Source organism: Oenanthe melanoleuca, chromosome 27, assembly GCF_029582105.1.
Source record: "Oenanthe melanoleuca isolate GR-GAL-2019-014 chromosome 27, OMel1.0, whole genome shotgun sequence".
Classification (NCBI taxonomy): domain Eukaryota; kingdom Metazoa; phylum Chordata; class Aves; order Passeriformes; family Muscicapidae; genus Oenanthe; species Oenanthe melanoleuca.
Window position 1 is genome coordinate 4,878,993 of NC_079360.1, and position 27,990 is coordinate 4,906,982.

The 27,990-nt window shown below is 49.0% G+C and overlaps 2 protein-coding genes across 2 annotated transcripts in view; both read right to left on the reverse strand.

Annotated features, from left to right (window-relative positions):
- The window catches only part of MLLT6 (MLLT6, PHD finger containing), a 15,881-nt gene extending 15,553 nt beyond the window's left edge, over positions 1–328 (reverse strand). Inside the window, exon 1 of the mRNA XM_056511786.1 lies at positions 69–328. Within this exon, the coding sequence (XP_056367761.1) occupies positions 69–328 (260 nt within the window). The remainder of the gene's footprint in view (positions 1–68) is intronic.
- Positions 329–8,052: 7,724 nt separating this feature from the next.
- The window catches only part of SKAP1 (src kinase associated phosphoprotein 1), a 94,988-nt gene continuing 75,050 nt past the window's right edge, over positions 8,053–27,990 (reverse strand). The window contains exons 5-11 of the mRNA XM_056511787.1: positions 13,041–13,118; positions 12,324–12,407; positions 11,766–11,890; positions 11,185–11,248; positions 10,493–10,660; positions 9,049–9,105; positions 8,053–8,270 (exon numbers count right to left, since the gene is read on the reverse strand). Of these exons, the coding sequence (XP_056367762.1) occupies positions 8,053–8,270; positions 9,049–9,105; positions 10,493–10,660; positions 11,185–11,248; positions 11,766–11,890; positions 12,324–12,407; positions 13,041–13,118 (794 nt within the window). The remainder of the gene's footprint in view (positions 8,271–9,048; positions 9,106–10,492; positions 10,661–11,184; positions 11,249–11,765; positions 11,891–12,323; positions 12,408–13,040; positions 13,119–27,990) is intronic.

Here is a 27,990-nt window from a genome sequence, read left to right on the forward strand (position 1 = left end):
TACACCCGAATTGGGGGGTTAAATTGCAATAATTTGGGGTAAATACACCCGAATTGGGGGTCCATCACCCCCGACCACCGGCGATGCGCTCGGGGCTCTCGGTCGCAGCTCGGGGACCCCCGAGGAGCCGCCCGGGCTCCGGCGCATCCCCCGCGTTGCCGCGGCAACCGGAGCCGGTCCCGCCGCCTCCCGGGGCCGCCCGGGCTCCACCTGCGCCCCGCGGGGTCAGCGCGGGGCCGGCAGAATTAATGAAGGCGGCCGCTAATGAGGTGTCGGCGGCTGTTGATGCTCTCCGTGTGTCGGGGGCACTCGCATTTCCAGAGCTCATTATGGGCTGCAATTAGGCACCGCCAGATATTTAACTCTCTTTTTTTTTTTTTTTTTTTTTTTTTCTTTTTTTTTTTGCTGTTTAAATTAGCATTTTAATAACGCCGCTGCCGAGCGGGGGAGAGAAACAGCAGCAGCAACAAAAAAAATAAAAATAAAAATAAAAAAACTGGCCGTTTTTCACCGGTAAAACTTCCCGGCTCGAGTTAATGGTAAAATTGTGAGGGAGAGAGGAAAAAAATAAAAATAAAAATAATGAATATTTCCCGCCTATTCCAGCGGGGGGAAAAGAAAATGAAATAAAATAAAAAAGCCGGGGTGATTTTTTATTTGGTTTATCGCACGCTCCATTTTCCGAAATTTGCTCTGAGGCCGAATATTTTTGTGTGATGGAGAGGAGAGGCTGGAGGAGCTCGGGGCTGTGGGGAGGGTTTGGGATAAATCCATCCCAAATCCCAAATCCTGAATCCCTGGAGAAGGGAGCGGGGTGAGGAACTGGGAGCAGCAAGTGTCGGTTCTGGGACGGATCCGATCAAAAAATCCCGTCAAAAATCCAATTTAAAAAGTCCCATTAAAAATCTGATCCCAAATCCGATCAAAAATCCCTTTCCAGAGAAATCCCGGAGTCGCTTCCATCCCAAAATCTGAGATTCCCGGGATTTGGGGCAGGGAAAGGGGACGAGGGGACACCCCAGGGATGGGGATTGGGAAAGGGGACACGGCCACGTCACAACTTTATAGGGGATTGCCAGAACCGCCCCTTTTCTTCCCAGATTTTCGGCCAAATCCCAAATTCCAATCCCAACCACTTCCTTTTCCAGCAGGATTCCAGATCCCGAATATTTGGTGATCCCAAAACCCCCGATTTGGGAATTTTGGGGAATCACCCCGTTTTCTTCCCAGATTTTTTGGCCAAATCCCAAATCCCAAATCCCGAACCCCAAACCCCAAATCTCAAATCCCAAATCCCGAATCCCAAATTCCGAATCCCGAATCCCAAATCCCGAATCCCAAATCCCAGTACTTCCTTTTCCAGCAGGATTCCAGATCCCGAATATTTGGTGAACCCGAATCCCCCGGGTTGGGAGTTTTTGAGATTTTTCCTTTGGGATTGGGAATTTTGGGATTTCTGTGGGGAATGTGGGGAAAGGGGGAGGGACTCTGGGGGGGCCTGGACTGGGATTGGGGAACTGGGAGAACTGGGAGAACTGGGATGGGGAGTTACTGGGAATGTGTTCCCCACTCTGATCCCAAACTGGGAGTTACTGGGATTGGGTTCCCCTTTTTCCTGGGATTGGGATCACCGGGAATCTTTCCCCTCGTCCCTTGAACAGGGAATCCCAAGGATCCCGTTCCCAAATCCCAACCCAGAGCCAGCCCCCCATCCCACATCCCAGAATCCCAAATCCAGCGGGAAAAGCAGGAAAAGGGCGGGAATCTCATCCTTGAATTCCCGGCAATTCCTCGGGATGAATTCCCGTGGTTTTAATTAAATCCCGCCTTAATTTGGGATAATTCCCGGGATGAATTCCAGCCTCATTTAGGGATTCCCAATTCCCTTTTCCATAAAATCGGGATCTTCCTTCCTTTACACCTTGGAAAGGGATTTAAAAAAAAAAAAATGGGAATAAAGGACGGGATCAGAGGGATTTGGGCCTGGAGAATTCCCATTTTTCCCCCAAATCCAGGCTCGCCCCAGCTCCTCCCATCCCGGATTTTCGCGTTTTTTGGGATTTTTTTTTTTTTTTTTTTTTTTTTTTTTTTTTTGGGGGGGGAACTCAGGATTTGTTTGGGATCTTTGGGAAGGGGTTGGGAATTCCATGGATTCCCAAGGAGAAGAATTCCCGATGGGATTTGGGATCAGCACCGGGAAAAGGAGACCTGGGATTTCCGGGAATTCCAGGAATTCCGAGATTTTTTGGATTTTCGGGATTTCTGGGATTTCTGAGATTTCTGGGATTTTCAGGATTTTCGGGATTTCAGGGATTTTTGGGATTTCTGGGATTTCAGCCTTTCCTGGGATGTTTTGGATAAGCAGGATTGGTTTTTTTTTCCCTGCAGTTTCTCTGTTTTTCCCACTGTTTTCCATGGAAAAATTCCTGAATCTGCCGGCAGGGGTGGGTGTGGATGGATGGAGTCGAGGTAGGATAGAGAATAAAAAAATAAAAATACAAAATGTAAAAAAAAGTAAAGTGTAAAAATTAAAATATAAATTTTAAAACGTAAAAAATAAAATATGAAGCATAAAATACAAAATATAAAAATTAAAATGTAAAATGCAAAGTATAAAGTATAAAAATTAAAATATAAAATAGAAAATAAAAAATGTAAAATGTAAAGTGCAAAATGTAAAATGTAAAATGTAAAATTTAAATATTAAAATATAAAAATACAAAAATAAAATATAAAATAGAAAGTAAAGAGTAAGATTTGAAATCCAAAATGCAAAATGTAAAATCTAAAATATAAAAATTAAAACTTAGAATACCAAAATTTAAAATTTATATTTTAAAATATAAAGTCGAAATTATAATGTATAAAATATAAAGTATTAAAGTAAAATATAAAAATAAAAAATTAAAATAGAAAATTTTAAAATTAAATTTTATACTACAAAATATAAGATACAAAGTGCAGAATACAAAGTATTAGATATAAAATGGAAAGCAAAAAATGTAAAATATATAAAAAAATTAAAATATGAAAATTTAAAATTTCAATTTAAAAATACAAAGTATTAAATACAGAATATAAAATATAAAAATTAAAAATAGAAAAGAAATCAGAACTCTCCAAAGGCTCACATTCCACAGAGCACATCCCATCATCCATAGAATTCCCAGATCCCAGAAAATCCTGGAATTTCCCGGCCAGAATTCCTGAATCCTGAATTTCTCCTCAGCACCAGAAAAAATCCTGACCAAAATTTCCTTTATTTTATTTTATTTTATTTTATTTTATTTTATTTTATTTTATTTTATTTTATTTTATTTTATTTTATTTTATTTACTTTATTTTATTTAATTTTATTTGCCTATTTATTAATTGATAATGGATTAATTGACATTTATTTACCTGTTTGTTTACCAGTTTATTAATTAATTTATTATGGATTAATTATATGAGTTAATTTATATAACATATAATTTGTATATAATATATAATGGATAAATTAATGAGCTTATTTACCTGTTTGTTTACCTGTCCATTTATTAATTTATAATAAATTAATTAACATTTCTTACCTGTTTGTTTATTTGTTCATTTATTAATTTATAATCTCTTCATTTTCCTGTGTATTTATTAATTAATTAGCGTTAGTTTACCTTTTTATTTATTAATTGAATGACATAAATCGATATGTTTATTTATTAATTTTTCATTAATTTCCCCGATTATTTATTAATTTATCATTAATCCACCTCTTGATTTAATAGTTTAGAATTAATTTGCAATTAATTTAGAATTGAGTAATTTATCTATTTATTAATTATTTTATTCCATTAAATAATTAACTCAATTTATTACATTTATTAAATTAATTAATTTTCTCACCCAACGCCCATCCCAGGCAATTCCCAGGGCGCTGATCCCAAAATCCCTCCCGGTTTTCCCGGATCCTTTGGAATTGTCCCGCCCAGGTGAGGAATTCCAAAGGAAACCCGGGAATATCCCAGAAATCCTGGGAATTCCAGCCCCGCCAGGCTCCACATTCCCGGGATTTATGGGATAAGGGACGGACGGGGTTTATCCCGGGAATTCCTGGAAGTGCAGAAGGAATTCCAGCTTTTCCCAGGTGAGGTTTGTCCCGGGAATGTGCAGGTGAATCCCTGTGGATGGAGGGAAATCCGAGACGAAGCACCAAAATTTGGGATTGAGCAGCAAAATTTGGGAAGGAGCAGCAAAATTTGGGAAGGAGCAGCAGGGATGGGCAGGTGAGGGTGGATGGGCCAAAATTCGGGATTCAGGATTCGGGATCGGCACTTGAGGCCTCGTGGATGGGGAAAATTCGGGATGTGGGATGGGGAATGTGCAGGTGAGTCCCTGTGGACGGGGAAAATTCGGGATCAGCCTTGACCCTGCCCCTGCTCCTGTCCTGGGGGGTGACCAGGAGTGACCAGGAGTGACCAGGAGTGACCAGGGGGTGACCAGGGGGTGACCAGGGAGTGACCAGGAGTGACCAGGGGGTGATCGAGGGAGTGACCAGGAGTGACCAGGAGTGACCAGGGGGTGACCAGGAGTGACCAGGAGTGACCAGGAGTGATCGAGGGGTGACCAGGAGTGACCAGGAGTGACCAGGAGTGATCGAGGGGTGACCAGGAGTGACCAGGGGGTGACCAGGGGTGACCAGGGAGTGACCAGGAGTGATCGAGGGGTGACCAGGAGTGACCAGGGGTGACCAGGGGTGACCAGGGGGTGATCGAGGGGTGACCAGGGGTGACCAGGGGGTGACCAGGAGTGACCAGGGGGTGACCAGGGGTGACCAGGAGTGATCGAGGGGTGACCAAGAGTGACCAGGGAGTGATCGAGGGGTGACCAGGAGTGACCAGGGGGTGACCAGGGGTGACCAGGGAGTGACCAGGAGTGACCAGGAGTGATCGAGGGGTGACCAGGAGTGACCAGGGGGTGACCAGGGGTGACCAGGGGTGACCAGGGGTGACCAGGGGGTGATCGAGGGGTGACCAGGAGTGACCAGGAGTGATCAGGGGGTGACCAGGGGTGACCAGGGAGTGATCGAGGGGTGACCAGGAGTGACCAGGGGGTGACCAGGGGTGACCAGGGAGTGACCAGGAGTGACCAGGAGTGATCGAGGGGTGACCAGGAGTGACCAGGGGGTGACCAGGGGTGACCAGGGGGTGATCGAGGGGTGACCAGGGGGTGACCAGGGGTGACCAGGGAGTGACCGGGGGTGATCGAGGGAGTGATCAGGGGTGACCAGGAGTGACCAAGAGTGACCAAAAGTGACCGGGGTATCCGGGGGGTGATCAAGGGGTGATCGAGGAGTGACCAGGAGTGACCAAGAGTGACCAGGAATGGTCGAGAGTGACCGGGGGTGACTAGGAGTGACCAGGCAGTGACCAGGAGTGACCAGGCAGTGACCGGGGGGTGACCGGTGGGTGACCAGGCAATGACCAGGGGGTGACCAGGGGATGACCAGGCTGTGACCAGGCAGTGACGGGGTTGTGACCAGGGGGTGACCAGGGGGTGACCAGGCAATGACCAGGCAGTGACCGGGGGGTGACCGGGGGGTGACCGGGGGGTGACCGCTGCCTTCCAGCTGCCCCCATCCCGGCGCTGCCGACATTCCCAGTGGGATCATTCCCGGGATCCGAGCGCAGCTGAGCCCGGCCCGGACTCATCCCGCGCCGCCTCCGGGGATGGAGGGACGGGAGGGGACGGGAGGGGACGGGAGGGGGGGACAGGGCTCGTCCCGGTCCCCAAATCCACGGAAAATGCCGCTAGGTGTCACCCCGCGCCTTCGGCTGCGACGCGGGATGTGGGAATTCTCTCCTGCCCCTTCCCGGCTTTATAGGAAGGGACTGAGAAAATGAATGGATCCCGGTTTTATGGGATGTGGGAATGAACAGAGCCCGGTTTTATGAGATGTGGGAATGAATGGATCCCGGTTTTATGGGATGCAGGAATGAACTGACTGGGTTTTATTGGGAAGGGATTGAGGGAATGAGCAGATCCTGGTTTTATGGGATATGGGAATGAACAGATCCCGGTTTTACGGGATGCAGGAATGAACAGATCCTGGTTTTATGGGATTGAGAGAATGAACAGATCCTGGTTTTATGGGATGCAGGAATGAACAGATCCCGGTTTTACGGGATGCAGGAATGAACAGATCCTGGTTTTATGGGATATGGGAATGAACTGATCCTGGTTTTATGGGATTGAGAGAATGAGCAGATCCTGGTTTTATGGGATTGAGAGAATGAACAGATCCTGGTTTTATGGGATGCAGGAATGAACAGATCTTGGTTTTATGGGATTGAGAGAATGAACAGATCCTGGTTTTATGGGATTGAGGGAATGATCCCGGTTTTATTGGGAAGGGATTGAAGGAATGAGCAGATCCCGATTTTATGGCAAGAGATTGAGAGAATGAACAGATCCCGGTTTTACGGGATGCAGGAATGAACAGATCCTGGTTTTCTGGGATTGAGAGAATGAACAGATCCTGGTTTTATGGGATGCAGGAATGAACAGATCCTGGTTTTATGGGATTGAGAGAATGAACAGATCCCGGTTTTATGGGATGCAGGAATGAACAGATCCTGGTTTTCTGGGCATGGCGTCACATCCAAGTGGGAAGTGGCACCCATTCCGACAATTATCCTGGAGAAGGAATCGTTCGGATGGGAAAACGGGAGGGAGGACGGGAACAGGGATATGGGAATGGAGTTTTGTTGGGATTATGAAATTCCAGGATGAACTGAGTGGGAAGGAGCTCAAATCCCATCCCATTCCCACACCTGCTATCCCAGCCCAGCTGGCCTTGGACACTTCCAGAGACGGGAATCAGGGATGGGAATTAGGGGTGGGAATTAGGGATGGGAATCAGGGGTGGGAATTAGGGGTGGGAATTAGGGATGGGAATCAGGGGTGGGAATTAGGGATGGGAATCAGGGATGGGAATTAGGGGTGGGAATGACTCTTCCCTTTTCCCAAATGAATTCCCAGTGTTTTCTCCCGGCGGGAATGCGCCGTTGGCACCCCTGGAGCTGTCACCTCCCACATCCAGGAGATCCAAGATCCCTTGGGAGTCGCGTTCCCGAGATTCCTGGGATAAAACAAGGCCCCATTTCCCTGGAAGAGCCCAAGGAACGCCGGGACAGGATCAGTTTCCAGCAGCGACAATTCCATGATTCCCTGAGCCCGTTCCACTCTCGGTGTCCAGTTTTCCCGGGAATGTCAGGCCGGGAAGGCGCCAGATGGGATTTTATAGGAGCTGCTACCCCGCGGTCGGAGCCAGCGGCCGCCGCGAGATTAATTCCGCGAAATTAATTGGGACAAGATTGAAAAGGGAATTAAGGCGCAGCTGAGTGAACATTCCCAACCTTTTCCCTCCTCCTCCTCCTCCTCCTCCTCTTCCCATCACCGCCTCTCACTCCCTCCAATTCCTGCATCTGGAATTTATGGGGGAAAAGTTGGCAGGAGCGCTGGAATTCCCGCTGGGATCCAGGGGTGTGGAACCCCCTGGATAAACATGGACTGGGGAGATCTCAGGGCAGGGGATGGGGCCTGAAATTCCTAAATCGGGCCCCAAAAATGGGGAATTTGCAGGTTTCCAGAGTGGGATGCAGGACCAGGAGTGGGAGCTGCACCCTGGCTCCAAATCATGACCCCAGAATGGCCCCAAATGCAGGAAAATCCAGTAAAAACCAGTAAAAACCAGCAAAGACCAGCAAAATCCAGTAAAAATCAGCTAAAATTGGTGAAACCCAACAAAAACCAGTAAAAACTGGTGAAACTCTATAAAAACCAGTAAAGATCAGTAAAAACCAATAAAAACCAGTGAAAAACTGTGAAACCCAGTAAAAACCAGTGAAAACCCAGTAAAAACCAGGAAAACCCAATAAAGACCAGTAAAAAAACAGTAAAAACAGTAAAAACCAGTAAAACCCCCCCTCCCACCATCATCAATTTTGTTTTAAATCATAACTTTGAGTGATTTTAGCACATTTTGGCTTTGAAAATGAGAAAAAATTCCCGCTCCTACCTCACCGGGAACGCGGATGAGGTCACACCGTTGGAAATGGGAAATAAAATGGAAAATGAGCCAAATTTCCCAAAAGATTCCCGAAAAATTCCGGCTCCTACCTTGCTGAGGATGCGGATGAGGTCGCCCCGCTGGAAGGAGAGCTCGTCGGGATTGTCCCCGCGGCAATCCCACAATCCCTGGTAATAACTGGAATAATCCTCCTCGGAATTTTCTGGGAAAAAGGGAAAGAGAGTCAGGGTGGTGAGGGATTCACAGGGACGGGATCAGGAAGGAGAATCCAGAGATGGAAATTCTCCTGGAGCTCCTCTGGGATGGGAAAGGCTCCAAATCCATCGGGAATGTTGAATATTGAGGTTGGAAAATTTCAGGAATTCCATGGGACACCACAATGGCCAAGGGAATTCAAGGAAATCATGGAAAATCTGCAGGGAAATGGAAAAATCTTCCTGGAGGTGATTCTGGAGCTGGAAGTGCTCCTGGAGCTCCTCTGGGATAGGAAAGGCTCCAAACGCATTGGGAATGTTGAATACTGAGGTTGGAAAATTCCAGGAATTCCATGGAATTCCATCATGGACTCGCTGGTTGAGGTGTTGGTGCTCCCCAAAGAGTTTTGTCCCAGTTTTCCCTCCTTTCCCAGGAATTCTCCCTCCAGAGGGACAGGAGGGCATTGGAGGCATCCCGGGAATATCCGGTGGGATTCAGAGGAGCCATCCCAAAATTCCTGTGGGATCTCTCTCTGGCTTTTTGGGGATTAAAATTCCCATTTCAAAATCTCCAAATCACAGGAATTTTGGGAGATGCCTCCTTATCCCAGCAGGAAGAGTCTTCCCAACTGGAATTCCACCACTGAGAAGAGTCTCACTCATCAAATCCCAGGAATTCTCCCGTTCTCCACATTTTTCACAGCCCAGGATGCTCCAAAGTGGCCAAAATCCCAAAATATTCCACCCCCATTCATATTCTGGAAATCCTTTGGATTGGGATCTTACCCTCCCCGCTCCCGAAATCCTCCTCGCCCTCTGGGAATGGCGGCTCCATCTCCTCATCTGGGGAGGGAAAAATCAGTGGAAAAATCAGGGAAAAGCCAACAGAAAAATCAGGGAAAACCAGTGGAAAAATCAGGGGGAAAACAGCAGGAAAATCTGGGAAAATCCAGGAATGCCACAGCTCTGGCAGGCCCAGGGCTCCGAGAGAATCCTGGGAATAAAAAATTCCAAGATTGATGGGGGAGAGAGGAAGTACTGGAGAAGATTTTCATGGAAAATGGGAATTGCTGTGGACACCGGGAAAACCAAATTTCCTGGGATATCAAATCTGATGGATCCAGGGATTGTCCTGGGATATCAAATCTGATGGATCCAGGGATTTTCCTGGAATTAGGCCTGGAGATGAAGCTCTGCCTTCCCAATCCCACCCAACACTTGGATTTTCCAGGATTGAATCTGAGGAAAAAGCTGGAAAACTCTGGAAAACTTTGGAAAATTCAGCTTCTCCCTCCCACCCCTCTTTTGGGATCCTCATCCCGGGGGTTCCGGAGCCGCCGGCGCATCCCGGGAAGCTTCGGAATCTCTGAGGAGCCAAGTTTTTAATGGAGCAATTTGATTCAATTTTCCAGTCGATAAAATTCCCCGGCAGCGCTCGGCGCTTCCGAACGGACACCTTCACTCCTGATTTAACATTCCCATCGAATCCTTCCCGGGAAATTGGAAAAATTTATCACCTGTGAAATTTTATTTGGCCTCGGCCGCGTCTGTTTTTGTAAAACTTCATTAACGCCGAGGAAATTATCTCTCCGTGGCTTTTCCCGGTTTTTTTATTCCCGTCTCCTGGGTTTTTTTCCGTGATTTTTGGTCAGGAGGTAAAGGGAGGGAGAGGGGAGAGAAGGGAAGGTTGGGATTTTTCCTGGGGTTTTTGGGGGTTTGGGATGAAGGAAGATCCATGAGTTGGGTTATCCTAGGAAAGCTGGGAAGGTTAATACGTGAAAATCCATGGAAATCCATGAAAATGCACAAAACCCCCATGGAAATCCATGGAAATGCATGGAAATCCATTGAAACCTGTGGAAAACCTATGGAAATGCACTAAAACCTGTGAAAACCCATGGAAATCCACAGAAATCCATGGAAACCTGTGGAAATCCATGGAATTCCATGGAAATCTATGAAAATCCATGAGAATCCATGAAAACCCATGGAAATCCATGTAAATTCATTAAAACTCTGAGAGCTGCTCCAGCAGCTCCCAGATCCGAAATTCCCAGAAAAACAAGGTTTGGATTTGGGAGGTCCATCAAAAACTCGGGATAAAGGAATGGGATAAAACCTTGGAATTCTGGGTAGGTTAATGGCGGAGATGTGGGAATGGCACCAGCATGGGAATGGCTGAGGCTTCCTCCCGTTTTTCCAAGGAAAAGTTGGGAATTCGGGAGCTCACCCGGCAGCACCTCGTAGATGTCGTCGCTTTCCATCTCCGGCTCTTCCAGATTCAGGGTGGAATTTTGGGAATTGTTCATGGAATCGGAGCTGTCCCGGTCCTTGGAGAGCTCCTCCTCCTCCTCCTCCTCCTCATCCTCGTCACAGGGAATGGTCAGGGAGCTCAGGTCTGCCGGAAAAACAGGATGGAAAAGTGGGAATTCTCAAGATTCCAGAGGGGTGGGATTGAGATCCAAATCCTGCGCTGGAGAATGGGCAAAACTCCAAGGAAAAACCCAAGGAAAGATGGGAAAAACCCAAGGAAAGAGGGGAAATCCCAGGAAATAACCCCAAATTCAGGGATGAATCCTGAAGGGATGGAGCCAGGGGGTTCCAGAGTTTCTGGAAGGTTCCAGAGGGTTCCAGAGGATTTCTGGAATTTTGTCTGTCTCCAACTGGCGTGACTCCGTGCAAACCCAGTTGGGAGAGAGGGAAATGGGATTAAAACTGGGAATTCTCCCAGTTCCAGCAGGGTGGGATCGAGCATTTAACCCAACACCAGAGAACTGGGAAAAAAAAAATGGAAAAACCCAAGGAAAGACAGAAAATCCCAGGGAATGACCCCAAATTCCATGTGGGTGGATGGAAAGCCCCGATCCAGGTGGGAAAACATTTCCCAAAGATCCCAAAAAGTGGGAGCTGCTCCAGACTCACCCTTGAGGAGGAACTGGATCTGCTCCACCCAATCCTGGGCCTCAGCCGGGCTCGGAGCTGTGAACTGATGGGAGAATCTGTTACCCGGGATTTGGGATTTGGGATTTGGGATTTGGGAACAGCGATCCACTGCTCCCAACCCCAGGGCACCCAGAAAAGCCATTTCAGGGATTTATCTCCTGGCTCCAAGTGGGAGCAGAGCATAGCCAGGATATCCCGGGAAAATCCAGGAAAATCCATGGAAATCCATGAAAATCCATGAGAATCCATGGAAACCCATGGAAATCCATGGAAACACATGAAAATTCATGAAAATCCATGAAAATCCATGGAAACACATGAAAATTCATGAAAATCCATGGAAACCCATGGAAATCCATGGAAACACATGAAAATTCATGAAAATCCATGGAAACCCATGGAAATCCATGGAAATCAATGGAAACACTATCCCAGGAAAACTGTAAGGCCTGATCTATGGAAATCCATGGAAATCCATTCCAATTTCCACCCAAAATTCCATTTCCCTCACAAATTCCCATTTCCCCTCCCGAAATTCCCGTTTTCCTGCCATTTGCTACCTCATAGGAGCGTTTTCCTGGGCAGAGCAGCTGGAAGCAGCATTTTTTCCGGGAATCTTTCCGGAGCTGGGAATCCAGGTAGGCTTGGTAGCGCTCGATGGGAAAGGAGCCTTTGGGGTGCTTGCCTGGGAAAAGGGAATTGGGCAGAATTTGGGATTTTCCAGCTTTTTTTCCCACCCCTGGATGTGGTGCAGGGGGTTTTATCCACGGAGGAAAACTGAGGCACAATGCTGGAAAAATCTGGGAAAGGGGAATGTCCAGAAAATTCTGGGAAATTGAAATGGATGGAAAATTCTGTGAATGGGAAATAGTTGGAAAATTCCAGGAAAAGGAAACGGCTGAAAAATTCTGGGAAAGGAAAAATGGCTCCAAAACTCTGTGAAAGGGAAATGGCCAGAAAAATCTGGGAAAGAGGAATGGTCAGAAAAATCCCTTTTCCTCAGTGGAAAAAACCCCAGATCCAGCTGAGATTTCCTTTTCCAGCAGCTGGGAATTGTAATTTTCCATGGTCAGATCCCTCTTTTCCACCCGGAATTTGGGAATTCTTTCCCCACTCACTTTTCTCGTTGCTGTAGTAGAGGAAATTCCGTTGGGTGAGGACGCACCAGCGCTTGTGCCACTCGGAGCCGAAAAAGCTGGGCTCTGGAAAACGGGGAAAAAATGGGAAAAATCTGTAAAAATACGTAAAAAATCAGGAAAAGCAGAAAATTCTCCTTTTTATTCCTTTGGGATGTGTTAGTCATGGATTCGATGCCGCCAGGGAATGTGTTTGGGGTTAAATCTCCAGAAAATGTCGTTAGAGCGGAGATTAGCGGGAGTTAAGCCAGGCCTAACTCCGAGCTCGGCTCAGGGAAAAGCCAGGAGCTGTTTCAGGCTCTTCCCATAAATAATTCCCGAGAAAATCCCATTAGGGAAGGGAATAATTTGTGGCTTTCACGGGAAAAGGGAGATAAGGCTGAGGCTGATTCCGAGCCCGGCTCTTATCTCCACATTAAATGTGGGATGATCCTGAATCCCTGGAGCTTTTCCCGGCTTTTTCTCCTCATTAGTTTTGCCCTCCAGGCCTGGGCTGGGCTTAATTTAATTCCAGGATTTAATTTGGATGCTCTGGAAAAGGGAGTGAGCCCAGCAAGGCGTTGGAAAAACCTGGAAGCTCCTGCTGGTGGAAATCCGTGGATTTCCTGTTTTCCTGGGGTTTTTAAAGCTGGGCATTTGGGATTTTCCCGAATTTTGAGGTAGCAGCCCTGGATCTTCTCCTGGAATTCCAGATTTTACCTCGAGATCTCTTCTCCAGGTATCCTTGCTTCAGAATATTCCCGGAATCCTGGATGGGCCGTGGGAGCTCCTCCGGGCCTGTGGGGAGAAAAGCAAAGGAAAATCTTGGAATTTGCCATTCCCATTCCCAGCCCTTTTCTTTGGGGAAGCAGCCCCAGGGGTGGAAATCCCAATTTATCCCTATCCTGCTGATATTCCCAGGATTAGGAATAGGAAAGAGGGTCTTGGAATTTCAGGATTCAGTGGGATGAGGCTGGAGCTGCCCTTTTCCCCTGGAATCTGGTTGGGTTATTGATATGGAAATGCCAATTCCCATGGAAAACTCAATTCCCATGATTCTATGTCTGGCCTGGATCACGGCTCTTCCCATGGAATCTCATCCCAGAGACTGGAAGGGCTCTGCCATTCCCAGCTCATCCCAAAAACCTGGGAATCCTGGGATAGAGGGAGGTGACCCTGGATGAGCTTTAGGATCATTTCCATCCCAAATTATCCCATAAGAATTCCATATAAAAATGAAAAACACTGAAACAAAAATATGAAAATATGGATCCATAATTTGAAAATCCATGGAATTCCTTCCCAGTTCCCTCTCTTCTGAATCCCAACATTCCAACCCCGGTCCTGCCCAGCCGAGCCCTCCCTGATCCACAATGAGCTGGAAAATCCTAAATCATTCCCTAATGGAGCGTCCATCCCATCCATCAGCGGGCGGGAATTCATCTCCATTAATTCCCTAATCCATGATAAACTTCCCGTCCTTTCCTGTCCGCGCGGGGACTCCGTAAATCCCGACTTTTGCTCCCGCTCCAGCGGAGCGTTCAGGTGTGCTCCGACCATTCCTCGTTAGCCCGACGGCCTCATTTTCCTGGGAATGGCCTTGGAGGCCCCATTTTCCTGGGAATGGCCTTGGAGGCCTCGTTTTCTGGGAATGGTGAGGCCTTGGAGGCCTCGTTTTCCTGGGAATGGCCTTGGAGGCCTCATTTTCCTGGGAATGGCCTTGGAGGCCTCGTTTTCTGGGAATGGTGAGGCCTTGGAGGCCCCGTTTTCCTGGGAATGGCCTTGGAGGCCTCGTTTTCTGGGAATGGTGAGGCCTTGGAGGCCTCGTTTTCCTGGGAATGGCCTTGGAGGCCTCGTTTTCCTGGGAATGGTGAGGCCTTGGAGGCCTCATTTTCTGGGAATAGTGAGGCCTTGGAGGCCCCATTTTCCTGGGAATGGCCTTGGAGGCCTCGTTTTCTGGGAATGGTGAGGCCTTGGAGGCTTCGTTTTCCTGGGAATGGCCTTGGAGGCCCCATTTTCCTGGGAATGGCCTTGGAGGCCTCGTTTTCCTGGGAATGGCCTTGGAGGCCCCACTCCTGAGGCGGCAAACTCGGGAATTCCTCAGGTGGCAAATTTGGGGAATTCCAGAGGCAACACGTTTGGGAATTCTGGAGGCAGGAAAATTGGGAATTCCAGAGGTAACAAATCTGGGAATTCTGGAGGCAACAAACCCAGAGACAGCAAATTTGGGACTTCTGGAGGTGGCAAACTCGGGAATTCCAGAGGCGGCAAATTTGGGAATTCCAGAGGCAACAAGCTGGGGAATTTGGGAGGCGGAAAAATCGGGAATTCCAGAATCAACAAATTTGGGAATTCTGGAGGGAGAAAAATTGGGAATTCCAGAGGCAACAAATTTGGGAATTCCAGAGGTGACAAATTTGAGAATTTCTGAATCAACTAATTCGGGAATTCTGGAGGCAGCAAATTTGGGAATTCTGGAGGTGGCAAACTTGGGATAACTCCCCACAGTGGGACAAATCCAGGGGGGATCCAGCATTTGTTGGAATTTTATCCAAGCTGACTTTTGGCCAAGCTGGGGAACAACTTCCATAAATCCCGGCCGGGATCACCCTCTGCCCCCGCATCCGGCTGGGAAGCGCGGCCGGAGCTCGCCCACGGCTTTTCCATGTTCCTGATAAGGAACTCATCCATCAGGGCCGGGGGAAGGGAGAAGGGCGGGGTCGGGGTTGGATTTATCGGGAATGTGTCATTCCCTCCACACGCCCCGCGGGATAAATGGATCCTCCATCACTGCCGGCCGCTCCGCACCTGCGGCCGCGCGCGCCCCGGGATAACCGGAGCCAGGGATTTGATGGATTCTCCCGACTTTAATGAACGTAAACAAACAAAGGAGAGAGGGAAACATCAAATAATTCCCGTGACAGCTCCCAAAAGGAGCCGGGAGAGCGGGAAGCGCTTCCCAAAGGGAGCCGCGTTTGATGTGGGATCGGGATTTGTAAACAGCGGCAGCTCCGGATCGCGCCTTATCCAAATATTTCCCTTTCCCAGCGCCGGCTGAAAGTCGGGATTGACGGCTTTGGACTCTTCAACTTTCAGCTTTCACCTCCGTGGGCTCCGGAGGGAGGGGGAGAGGGAGACCCCCCCTCATTCCCGCCGGAATTCGTTCCCTAATTTCTCCTTGGAAAAGCTGATATGGGGCACCTGGAGATCAAAGTCCCAGTGCTGCTTTTCCTCCCGGCATTCCTGGTTTTCCAGAGGGTTCCAAGGCCCCCCAAGAACCTCTCAACCCCAAAGGAGGAGGGAGACGGGAGTGACCCCAATTCCTGCAGGGAATTGTTCCCGAATTTCCCCTTGGAAAAGCTGCTATAAGGCACGTGGAGATCAAACTGGTCCCACTCATTCCCAGTTTTCCAGATGGTCCTGAGCCCTCCAAGGACCCAAAGGGAGCGAGTGGAAGGGGGAGAGAGGGAATGGGAGGGATAAACCCCATTCCTGCTGGGATTTATTCCCAAACTCCCCATGGAAAAACTGACATGGGGCAACTGGAGATCAAACTGCAGCCGATCATTCCCGTTTTTCCAGAGGGTCCTGAGCCCCTCCGGGCACCCCTCATCCACGTCATCCCATCCCATCCCATCCCATCCATCCCATCCCATCCCATCCCATCCCATCCCATCCCATCCAGCCATCCATCCATCCCATCCATCCCGTCCCGTCCCGTCCCATCCCATCCCATCCCGTCCCATCCCATCCCACCCCTTTTTTCCCTCTGGGAATGGCTCCAGGGTCAGGAATCAATCCCAGAGGGTTGAAGCTCCCCCAGCCATGGATAACCAGGATTTGGGATGCTGAGCCACGGCAGCAAATCCCAAATCCCGATGGGATCCTCTCACCCCTTTCCCTTATTCCCAACAGGCGCAGCAATCCCAGGGAAAATCCCAAATTTTGGGGAGCTGAGGGTGTCACAGAGTGGGAATTCCACGTTTAATCCCGAGTGGCAGCAGCTTTGAAATTCAGGAATAAAAGGAAAGACATTAAAGATCCTTCCCGCCATAAATATCCCGGGAATTCCCACCCGGACTCCGGGGTTACATCCTGGCTCTTTAAAAACACATCCCAAGAAAATCAAGCACTTCCATCACCTTCCCGGGAATATTTACGGCCTCCGGGAAGGGCTCACGAGCAGAATTCCCACTTGGAATTATCAAGGAGCCGGCAAAGGTCAGCACAGGGATGGAGGCAGGTGAAGGATTTCCCTCCTGAGATTCCAAGGCCGGGAGATCCCAACCCTGGAGCTGCTCCCGAGGGATTCTCCCGGGGTTTGGGGTCGCGTCCCGGGGCAGGAATTCAGGGAAAGGCTGTGTCATTCCAAGATTTTGCCACAAGGAAGCAGCAGAAGCTCAGAATTGGAGCTGGGAGCTGGAGCAGCCCTGGCGGGAGTGACAACGGGGGGCTGGGATCCCAATTCCCGAATTTCCCATCCCCAAAAGGGACTGGGAATGCCAGCTAGGATCCTAATTCGCAAATTTCCCATCCCAAAAGACATTGGGAATGCCAGCTGGGATCCTAATTCCCAAATTTCCCATCCCAAAAAGGGACTGGGATTGCCAACTAGGATCCTAATTCCCAAATTTCCCATCCCGAAAAGAGGCTGCGCTGATCCCTAAAATCCCCTGTCCCCATCTCTGTCCCTGTCCCAGGGAGCTCTGGACTCTCCTTTTCCCAGATTTTGGGGTCGCAGCTCCGTGTCCCAGTTCTGTGCCAGGAATTCCAAGGGAAGCAGAGAGGGGGTTGGCAGGTCCCTGTCCCCATCCCATCCCATCCCATCCCATCCCATCCCATCCCATCCCATCCCATCCCATCCCATCCCATCCCATCCCATCCCATCCCATCCCATCCCATCCCATCCCACATCCCATCCCATCCCATCCCATCCCATCCCATCCCATCCCATCCCATCCCATCCCATCCCAGTCCCTCCAAACCCCTTTTCCCCCCATTTTTGGGGTGGCTGCTCCTTGCCCAATTCCTGCTGGTAATTCCAAGGGAAGATGCCTGTCCCTGTCCCTGTCCCTGTCCCTGTCCCTGTCCCTGTCCCTGTCCCTGTCCCTGTCCCTTTTTCCATCCCTGTCCCCCAAAACCCCTTTTCCCCCATTTTTGGGGTGCCAGATCCGTGCCCCATTCCCACTGGGAATTCCAAGGGAAGGCCCCTGTCCCTGTCATTGTCCCCATTCCTGTCCACGTCCCTTTTCCCATCCCTGTCCCCAAACCCCTTTTCCCCCATTTTTTGGGGTCCCATCTCCATGCCCCATTCCCACTGGGAATTCCGACGGCAGCTCCAGCTCCGCTCCCTCCCTTCCCCTCTCCTGACCTCATCACTTTTTCCCCCCCTCTCCAAAAGTGCTGACCGAGCCTTTCCCGGGAATTATTTATCCGCGGGAGAAATGATTAAAAAAATTATTGGGAAAAAAAGGGAGATAAAACAAAACATCGATCGCTGGGGCCGCATCCGCCTCTGGAAACGCTGGGAAGTGACAGCGGATAAAGGATGGCGGGGCCGGAAAAACAGGGAGCAGCTTTTTATGGCAGCTCGGATTCCCACAAAGCCATAAATCCAGGATGTTATGGATCGGGAGCTGGCTGGGAAAAGCTCCAAGTGGGGTGGGTTTGGGGGAGCCAAATCCAGGTGGGATCAGAGCTCTGGGAGCCCCAAATCCAGCTGGGATCAGAGCTTGGGATCCAGAGGGAACATTCTGCCTCCATCCCAAAATCCAGGTTAAATCAGAGCTCTGGGAGCCCCAAATCCAGGTGGGACAGGGCTTGGGATCTAGGGGGAATGTTCTGCCCCCATCCCAAAATCCTGGTTGGAGCAGAGCTCCAGGGTCCAAAATCCAGGTGGGATCCAGGGGCAAATGGGGACCTTTCCAAAAATCCAGGTGGGATCAGAGCTCTGGGATCCCAAATCCAGGTGGGATGAGGGCTTCGGGATCCAGGGGGGGCATGGGGACCTTATCCCTAAATCCAGGTGGGATCAGGGATCTAGGACCCCAAATCCAGGAGGGATGAGAGTTCCAGGACCCTAAATCCAGGTGAGATCAGGAGTCCAGACCCCAAATCCAGGTGGGATGAGAGTTCCACAATCCAGGGTGGACACCGGGCCCTTATCCCAAAATCCAGGGATTTGGGATTAAACAGAACCCCAGGACTGTTCTCCCATGGGAATGCAGCCCCTTCCCAGCCTGGATCTGAGCTGGGACGATCCCAAACTTTCCCCTCTGGGCTGCTCCCTCATTCCCTGGGAAGGGAGGGGCGGGAACATCACCGGGAATTTGTAACCCTGCGTGCAGAGCTGACATTTATGGGAAATTGGGAAAGTGAGGATTTTATTGCTCTCTCCGTCAAAAACTGCGGCTCATGCGAGGCCCGGGAACGGTGGGATCGATATCCCAGCCTTTAATATCATCCAGAAAACAACAAAAAAAATCATTATCCCGTTATTTTTATTATGGAGTTACTGCTGAAAAATGGGAGCTGGGGGCGGTTTCCATTTCCTCCGCTGCTGCCTCGGGATCAAATCCCAACGGGATGGGAAGCAGGATTTGGGTGGGGATGGGAAGGGGCTGGTTCTGCTCTGGGATGGGATTTTGGGAGCCCCAAAGCTCCAGGATGGGATTTTGGGAGCCCCAAAACTCTGGGATGGGAATTTTGGGAATCCCAGAGTTCCAGGATGGGAATTTTAGGAGCCTCAAAGCCCCAGGGTGGGATTTTGGGAGCCCCAAGGCTCTGGGATGGGATTTTGGGAGCCCCACAATTCCAGGATGAGATTTTGGTTTCTGGGATAAATCCCATTATCCCACCTCCCATTCCAGCTGCTGGGAGGCCGGGATTGGGACAGGAAATCCCAGCCTGGAGCACACCAGCACATCTGGGACATCCTGGAACGTGTGGATTCCCAGGAATTATGGAATGGGGGAACACAGAGCCAACAGTTTGACCCCAGGTAAAAACCTGGAATGAGATGGAGCATCCAAAGGGATGATGGTTCCCAGGATCCATCCCATTATCCCAATTCCCATTCCAGCTCTCAGGGATGGATCCTGTGGCTTCCTTCCCACGCCCAGGGATGTTTGATTCCTGGGATTTATGGAATGGGGGAACATGGAGCCAACACCTGCGCCTCGCTCCGGAACCAGGACTGGATCCGGGCTGGTTCCTTGGGATCCATCCCATTATCCCACCTTTTCCAGCCTCCGTGGGGGTCACTGCAGTGCCTGGAACGCCGGGATCAGGGAGGTAAATCCCAGCCTGGAGCAGCATCCCGGCAATCCCCGGGAATCCTCTCCCTGCCCTCTTCATTATCCCATTCCCAGCGGGAAGTTCTGAGCTCCTTCCCGGCTCTGGCTATAAAAACGTGATGGATGGCCGGGAAAGCTCCGGGAGTTCATCCATTCTCCCATTAAATTTTCCTTTAATTGGTCTCGGAGTCAATCAGGAACTCACCGGGCAGTGAATTAAGGAAAAGAAGAAGAGGGAAAAATCCAGGGAGCTGGGGGAGCCGAAGGGAGGGGTCTGTGCGCTGCTCAGGGATTAAAAAATGCTGGATTTGCTTCCAGAGGGGCTGGAATTCCACACCAGGAGAGTCCTGCATGGATTGGGGGATCTCCGGGAATGGGGAATCAGCCAAGAGCTGCCAAATAACCAAAAATTCCTTGGAAAACACGAGGAGATCTGGGTGGGAGAGACAATAAAGCGACGGGAGAGTGGGAATGAATCCAAGATATTCCCTGGGATTGGGAGAGCATTCCCGAGGCATGGAGAGCTCTGGGAATGCCCAGCTGGAATTCCTGGATTGGTGGCCAAGAGCAGCACTTGGAAGCGCCTGGAGACCCATCCCGAGATTTCCAGGAATATTCCAGGACCAATTTATGATGGAGAATTCCTAAAATTCCATTGGAAACTTGGAGAGGGAAAAGCTGGGATGGTCACGGGGATGTGGGGACAGCAGGGACATTCCACAGATATTCCAGGAATATTCCAGGGATATTCCAAGGACATTCCAGGGATGTTCCAGGGTCATTCCAGGGTCATTCCAGGGATATTCCAGGGATTTTCCAGGAATATTCTAGGGGTATTCCAGGGACATTCCAAGAATATTCCAGGGACATTCCAGAGACATTCCAGGAATATTCCAGGGATATTCCATGGACATTCCAGGGATATTCCAGGGACATTCCAGGGACAGTCCAGGGATATTCCAGGGATATTCCAGGGGTAATCCAGGGACATTCCAGGGACATTCCAGGGATATTCCAGGGGTAATCCAGGGATAACTTCCCCACCTTCCCTATTTCTTACAGAATTTCAAGGAGCAGAATGAATCCATGTTTTTCTCTTCCCCATTTCCCCCTTTTTAATGGAATTTCAAGGAACTGAATTAAGCAGTGTTTTCTTCCCCATTTCCCCCTTTTTTAAATGGAATTTCAAAGAGCTGAACTGATCCCTGTTTTTCTCTTCCCCAGTTTCCCCATTTTTCATGGAATTTCAAGGAACAAAATTAAACTGTGTTTTCTTCCCCATTTCCCCCTTTTTTAATGGAATTTCAAGGAGCAGAACGAATCCATGTTTTTCTCTTCCCCATTTCCCCTTTTTTAAATGGAATTTCAAGGAGCAGAACGAATCCATGTTTTTCTCTTCCCCATTTTCCCCATTTTTCCCATTTTCCCCATTTTTCATGGAATTTCAAGAAACGGAATTAAACTGCGCTTTCTTCCCCGTTTTCCCCCTTTTTTAATGGAATTTCAAGGAGCAGAACGAATCCATGTTTTTCTCTTCCCCATTTCCCCCTTTTTAAATGGAATTTCAAGGAGCAGAATGAATCCATGTTTTTCTCTTCCCCATTTTCCCCATTTTTCCCATTTTCCCCATTTTTCATGGAATTTCAAGGAACGGAATTAAACTGCGCTTTCTTCCCCATTTTCCCCCTTTTTTATGGAATTTCAAGGAACGGAATTAAACTGCGTTTTCCTCCCCATTTCCCCCCTTTTTTATGGAATTTATTGAGCGGGATCAAACCTCTCCCTGCCCTCCACCCGCCTCCCAGCCCTTCCCAGCCCTGGGGCTCGGCTCCGTCCCTCGGGAACTCCGGGAACAGCCCCATCCCTCCTCCCAGGAGCGCCGGGAACGGCTCCATTCCCCCTTCCAGCAGCCCTAAATCTCCCGGCGGGAGATTTACGATTCCCATTCCCGTTCTTTACTGCAAATCCAATCGGGCAGTAATGGTGGAACACGGGAGCGCCGTCACCCAGGGCTGATGGCTCCCATAAAACCCGTGTCATTCCAAACGGATGAGTTTATAAACGGGAACAAACCCTCGGCGCTGACAGGAACATGAAACCCATTCACCATTTAAACACTTCCCATTTTTTATTCCCCCCACCCCCGCGCCTCCGAGTTGTTCCGAGGATTTGCGGCTGCCGGGTGGAGGGGATGGGGTTGGGATCCTAAAACCGGGCTTAAAATCACCCTGGGCCTGCTCAGCATCCAGCAGGATTTATCCACTTCCCTTGGGAAAACTTCCCAGTGACCCCCATGTGTCAAAAACCCCAAAATCAGCCTTAAAACCAGGCCTAAAAACAGCCTTAAAACCAGGCCTAAAAGCACCCTGATCCTGCTCAGCATCCAGCAGGATTTATCCACTTCCCTTGGGAAAACTTCCCAGTGACCCCCATGTGTCAAAAACCCCAAAATCAGGCCTAAAAACCAGTCCTAAAAACAGCCTTAAAACCAGGCCTAAAAACAGCCTTAAAACCAGGCCTAAAAGCACCCTGGACCTGCTCAGCATCCAGCAGGATTTATCCACTTCTCTTTGGAAAAGTTGCCAGTGACCCCCATGTGTCAAAAACCCCAAAATCAGCCTTAAAACCAGGCCTAAAAACAGCCTTAAAACCAGGCCTAAAAGCACCCTGGGCCTGCTCAGCATCCAGCAGGATTTATCCACTTCCCTTTGGAAAACTTCCCAGTGACCCCCATGTGTCAAAAACCCCAAAACCAGCCCTAAAAACAGCCTTAAAACCAGGCCTAAAAGCACCCTGGGCCTGCTCAGTATCCACCAGGATTTATCCACTTCTCTTTGGAAAAGTTGCCAGTGACCCCCATGTGTCAAAAACCCCAAAATCAGCCCTAAAACCAGCCCTAGAAACAGACTTAAAACCAGGCCTAAAAACAGCCTTAAAACCAGGCCTAAAAGCACCCTGGACCTGCTCAGCATCCAGCAGGATTTATCCACTTCCCTTTGGAAAACTTCCCAGTGACCCCCATGTGTCAAAAACCCCAAAACCAGCCCTAAAAACAGCCTTAAAACCAGGCCTAAAAGCACCCTGGGCCTGCTCAGTATCCACCAGGATTTATCCACTTCCCTTGGGAAAACTTCCCAGTGACCCCCATGTGTCAAAAACCCCAAAATCAGCCCTAAAACCAGCCCTAGAAACAGCCTTAAAACCAGGCCTAAAAACAGCCTTAAAACCAGGCCTAAAAGCACCCTGATCCTGCTCAGCATCCAGCAGGATTTATCCACTTCTCTTTGGAAAACTTCCCAGTGACCCCCATGTGTCAAAAACCCCCAAATCAGCCCTAAAAACCAGTCCTAAAAACAGACTTAAAACCAGGCCTAAAAGCACCCTGGGCCTGCTCAGCATCCAGCAGGATTTATCCACTTCCCTTGGGAAAACTTCCCAGTGACCCCCATGTGTCAAAAACCCCAAAATCAGCCCTAAAAACCAGCCCTAGAAACAGCCTTAAAACCAGGCCTAAAAACAGCCTTAAAACCAGGCCTAAAAGCACCCAGGGCCTGCTCAGCATCCAGCAGGATTTATCCCTTTTTCCACTTTGCAAAGACTCCCAGCAATCCCCAATTATCCCAAGATTCCCAAATCTCAAAACCATCCCTAAACCCTCCCTGGATCTCAGCATCCAGCAGGATTTATCCCTTTTCCCACTTTGGAAAAGCTCCCAGTGATCCCAAATTATGCCAAGATTCCCAAAATCCTAAACCCCCCCTAGATCTCAGCATCCAGCAGGATTTATCCCTTTTCCCACTTTGGAAAAGCTCCCAGTGATCCCAAATTATCCCAAGATTCCCAGAATCCTAAAACCAGCCTGGATCTCAGCATCCAGCAGGATTTATCCCTTTTCCCACTTTGGAAAAGCTCCCAGTGGTCCCAAATTATCCCAAGATTCCCAAAACCCTAAAACCAGCCTGGATCTCAGCATCCAGCAGGATTTATCCCTTTTCCCACTTTGGAAAAGCTCCCAGTGATCCCAAATTATCCCAAGATTCCCAAAATCCTAAAACCAGCCTGGATCTCAGCATCCAGCAGGATTTATCCCTTTTCCCACTTTGGAAAAGCTCCCAGCGATCCCAAATTATCCCTTGATTATCTCCATGGTGACAGGCAGGAACAAAACCCCGTTCCAGGTGTGTTTGGATTGTTCCTCCCGGAGATTTTCCGTCCTCTCCGGGGCTCTTTCGGCACCTCCTCATTTCCCTGAGCAAATATTGATGGAATATTGTCCTGGAGCTGAGGGGAGGAAAGGGGGAGAGCTCCACCTGCTCCCAGAAATCCGTGGTGTTTTTCTCCGGGAGTTTTTTTCTGGAAAAATTGGGAAAAGACCCAAATAGGGAATCCTGGAATGGTTTGGGATGGAAGGGCCTTAAATCCCATCCCACTCCCATCCCATGGGCAGGAAAAAAATCCAGGGTGCTCCAATGGGGCCTGGGAGAATTCCAGGGATTCAGGGAACCCGGGAATTCCCAGCTTCTCCGGGAATCCCTTGCCAAAATCCCACCTGAATTTTCTCTTTTCCACTTAGTACGGATTCCCTGTGTCCTGTCATCCCAATTCCTGATGAAAATATTCGGGATATCACCCCAAAGGATTTGGAATGTCCCTGCCTGGTGCCAGATCCCAGGAAAAGCCGGAAAATTCCATTTTCCCTCTCCAATTATTATCTGGAAAAGCGGGATAACGCCGGAGAGCCTCTCCTGGGAAGTGCCTGATGACCCTTAGTGCCAGCAGGAAAATTTTCCCTGTTATTCCAGGAATTGGGGTGGGAATGATCCTCAATCAGCTGGATCCAACTCTTTTCCTTGGGAAAAAGGAGTGGGAATATTTTTGGCTCCTCGGCCTGCAGCTCCATGGGAGGATTCCTTTGGAGCGATCCATGATCCCTGAGGATCCACGGAATCACAGAATGGGATGAGGATGGGAGAGACCTCAAAGCCCAGAACTCCAGAATTCCCAGAATTGCAGCTCCTCAGGGATCTCATTCCAAACCTCTCCCACGACCATTGACAAAACCATGGAAAACTGGGGAAAAAAAGAGGGAAAACAATTCCGGTACAAATATCCCGGAGCCGATTTTTCCAGACCTCGCCATCCCGGATCCAGGGGCGTTCCCGGTGCCCACGGATCCCAGCGGGGTCCCCACCCTTCCTTCCTGCCCTGGAATCCCATCCCGAAGGGAAGGAAGCGGCACCGGAGGCTCCGGCCGTAAATCCAAGCCCATCCCATGGAAATTCCGGAGCCGGGAGCGTTTCCTCCTTCCCTGACCAAATTCCGACGGAGCTTTGGCTCCATCCTTGTTTTTATCAGGAATGGGAGCAGCCCCTTCCCTAAAAACAGCATTCCCACCCAAAAATATCCAGGAAAAGCTGGAGCAGGCCCTGGATCCATCACAGGAAAACCTCTGGAATATTTTTAGCAGGGATCCCAAAATCTTGGGATTAATTAAACCCCCTAATTAACACGAATTAATTAATGACGGGCAGGCATTAATTAGGACAAGCAGTCTCCACCTTCAACAGTTTTCCAAAGGTTTTTCCCATCTTGCCCAGGGAATGGATATCCTGGAATGTTTTCAGCTGGGATTTGGATGGATCTGGGATAAAAATGGGATATTTTGAGGAGGGATTGAGCTGAAATCCAGGATTTGGGATTTCAGGAAAATGGGAACTTGGGAATCATCCCTAAATCCTGTTTTTGGGGGGATTGAGACCCAGTTTTCCCGCCACAATCAGGAAACACAACAAAAAACTTGGGAATTATCCCTAAATCTCTTTTTTTTCAGGGACTGAGGCACAGCTCTCCCATCAGAAACTGAGAACACCCCAAAAACTTGGGAATAATTCATAAATCCCTTTTGGGAATCATCCCTTAATCCCTTTCTTTTTTTTTTTAAGGGATTGAGGCCCAGTTTTCCCATCACAAAACCGGGAACACCCCAAAACAAACTTGGGAATTTTTCCAAGGCTCATCCCTCGAATATTTCCCCAAGCCATTTTTTAAGGAAAAGCTCCAATCCCGAGGGATGGATTTTTATCCTTTTCCACGCGGGAGCCGATGTTTTCCAGGATGAACGGCCCGAGCCGGAGCTCTCTGTTTTCCCAAGCCTTCAAATTCCACTAAATTTCCCTTTCCCTGGAAGAACTCCTCAGAATCCCATAAAAGATGATTTATCCGCCTGCATGAGCCGCACGGAACCGCAATTTCCAGGATAAATGCCGGGTGTAAATTGTTGTTTATGTCGGATTCCGACTGTCTTTACGAGTTTTCCCGAGAAAACGGGATCTTCCCGGCTTTATTTCTTCCGTCAGAGCCTCCCCTGCCCACGGAGGAATGCTCCGGATTGGGGGCTTGGATGGGAATCACCTTTTTCCCCACTTTTTTTTCTGGTGGGAATTGTCAGAGTTCTGGGATTTGGGATTGGTTTAAATGGGGAGAATTTAAGGGAATGCGGTGCCGTTCCCAGGGTTTTAAGGATCAGCCTCTGGAAAATCCTGGTTGGGAAAAACGCTCGTTCCCATCCAAAGTTTGGATACAGGAGGGGAGAATTCCTAGGGAGTCTGGGTGGGAAAAATGTCTCATTCCCACTGGAAATCCGGCCTCAGCCAGTAGAGAATCCCTTGGGAATCTCCCTGGGAAAAAATCTCCATTCCCACCCAAAATCCGGCCCCAGAGAGTGGAGAATCCCTCGGGAATCTGCACCTGGATATCCATGGGGGTGCTGTGAGGCACCTCCGGAATTCCAGCTTCCTTTTGGAATTTCCTTGGGAAAACGTCTCATTCCCATCCTCATTCCCACCCAGAATCCTGTCACAGCCAGTGGAGAATCCTTCAGGAATCTCCCTGGGAAAATCCCCTCGTTCCCACCCAAAATCCGGCCCCAAAGAGCAGGGAATCCCTTGGGAATCTTCCTGGAATGCTGGGATGCAGGGATGGGAAATGAAACAGGACAACCCCTGAGAAATCCTGGGAAAAGCAAATCCCAGAATCTTCCACGCCATGGGAATGATGTCCAGGGATGGGAAATGAAACGGGACAACCCCTGAGAAATCCTGGGAAAACCAAAATCCCAAATTTTTCCACACCATGGGTATCACCCAAACCCCAAAAAACCCTTTCCGTGGGGACACCAATCCATCCTTTCCCTGCTTCCAGAGGGAAGGGACCCAACCCATTCCCTGGATTCTCCCAAAAAAAACCTCAGCACCAGCACAAACCCCCGGATCCAAGGCAACTTTTCCTCCAGCGGAAAGCCGGGAAAAGGTCAGGGAGCGGGAAAAATAATAAGATTTTCTAACGGCTTCCTTCGGAGCAAAATATTATCCGTTCTCCCGCTTTTTTTCCTGCTTTTATGGAAGGAGATTCTGCCAATTCCAAAGAAAAAGGAGGATTAAAATGAGCTTCTGCACCTTCGGGGGCCCATTTGGAAGTTTTACTGTACGGAGCTGACAGGAAAAATCGGGAATTAATATCCCGGAGCCGCTTCCGAGCTGCAATAGCAATTATTGGACTCCGTGTCCCTGGATAAATAATGGGGCCATTCCGCTAATTAGCTCCGACGATCCCGGCTCCATGGAAATCCTCCCCCGCCCGGAAAAACAACGCCGGATTTTTGGGAACGGCGGCTTTTCCCCACCTGGAAAAAACGTGGAAAAAAATTGTGGAAAAATCCAGGAGTTGTTGCCGCGTTCGGGTGTAAAATGGGAGGTGTTGTCGGGAAAAAATTGGGAATTAAAAATGTTATGGAGTGGGAATTGCGGATGAAAAAAATTGGGAATTAAAAATGTTATGGATTATAAATTATCCCGGTGATTCCTGCTCCATGGAAACCCTCCCCTGACTCGAAAAACAACACCAGAATTTCAGGAATAACACCTTTTTCTATCTGGAAAAATGGTGGAAAACTCATGGAAAAATAATGGAAAAATCCTGGAGTTGTTGCCATGTTTGGGCGTAGAATGGGAGGTGTTCTCAGGAAAATCGGGAATGTTGATAGGGAATTTAAAATGTTATGGATTGCCGGTTATTCCTAATAAAATTATCCCGGTGATTCCCGCTCCCATGTGGCTCCATTAATTCCAGAGGTGTTAACTGGAAGCAGAGCTTGTAATTAATTAATTAATTAATCAATCAATCAATCAGCGTTCCGGGATGGTTTTCCCATTTCAAATCCTGTTTTTTTTTTCATTATTCCCTAATTATTTTCCGGCCTTGGGATTGCAACAGGAGCTGCTGTTCTCTGGCATATCCCGATTTATTCCAAGGAAAAACGGGATCTCCATCTCCAGCCCATCCTCAGCCCCCAAATTCCTGGGATCTGACACTCCCAG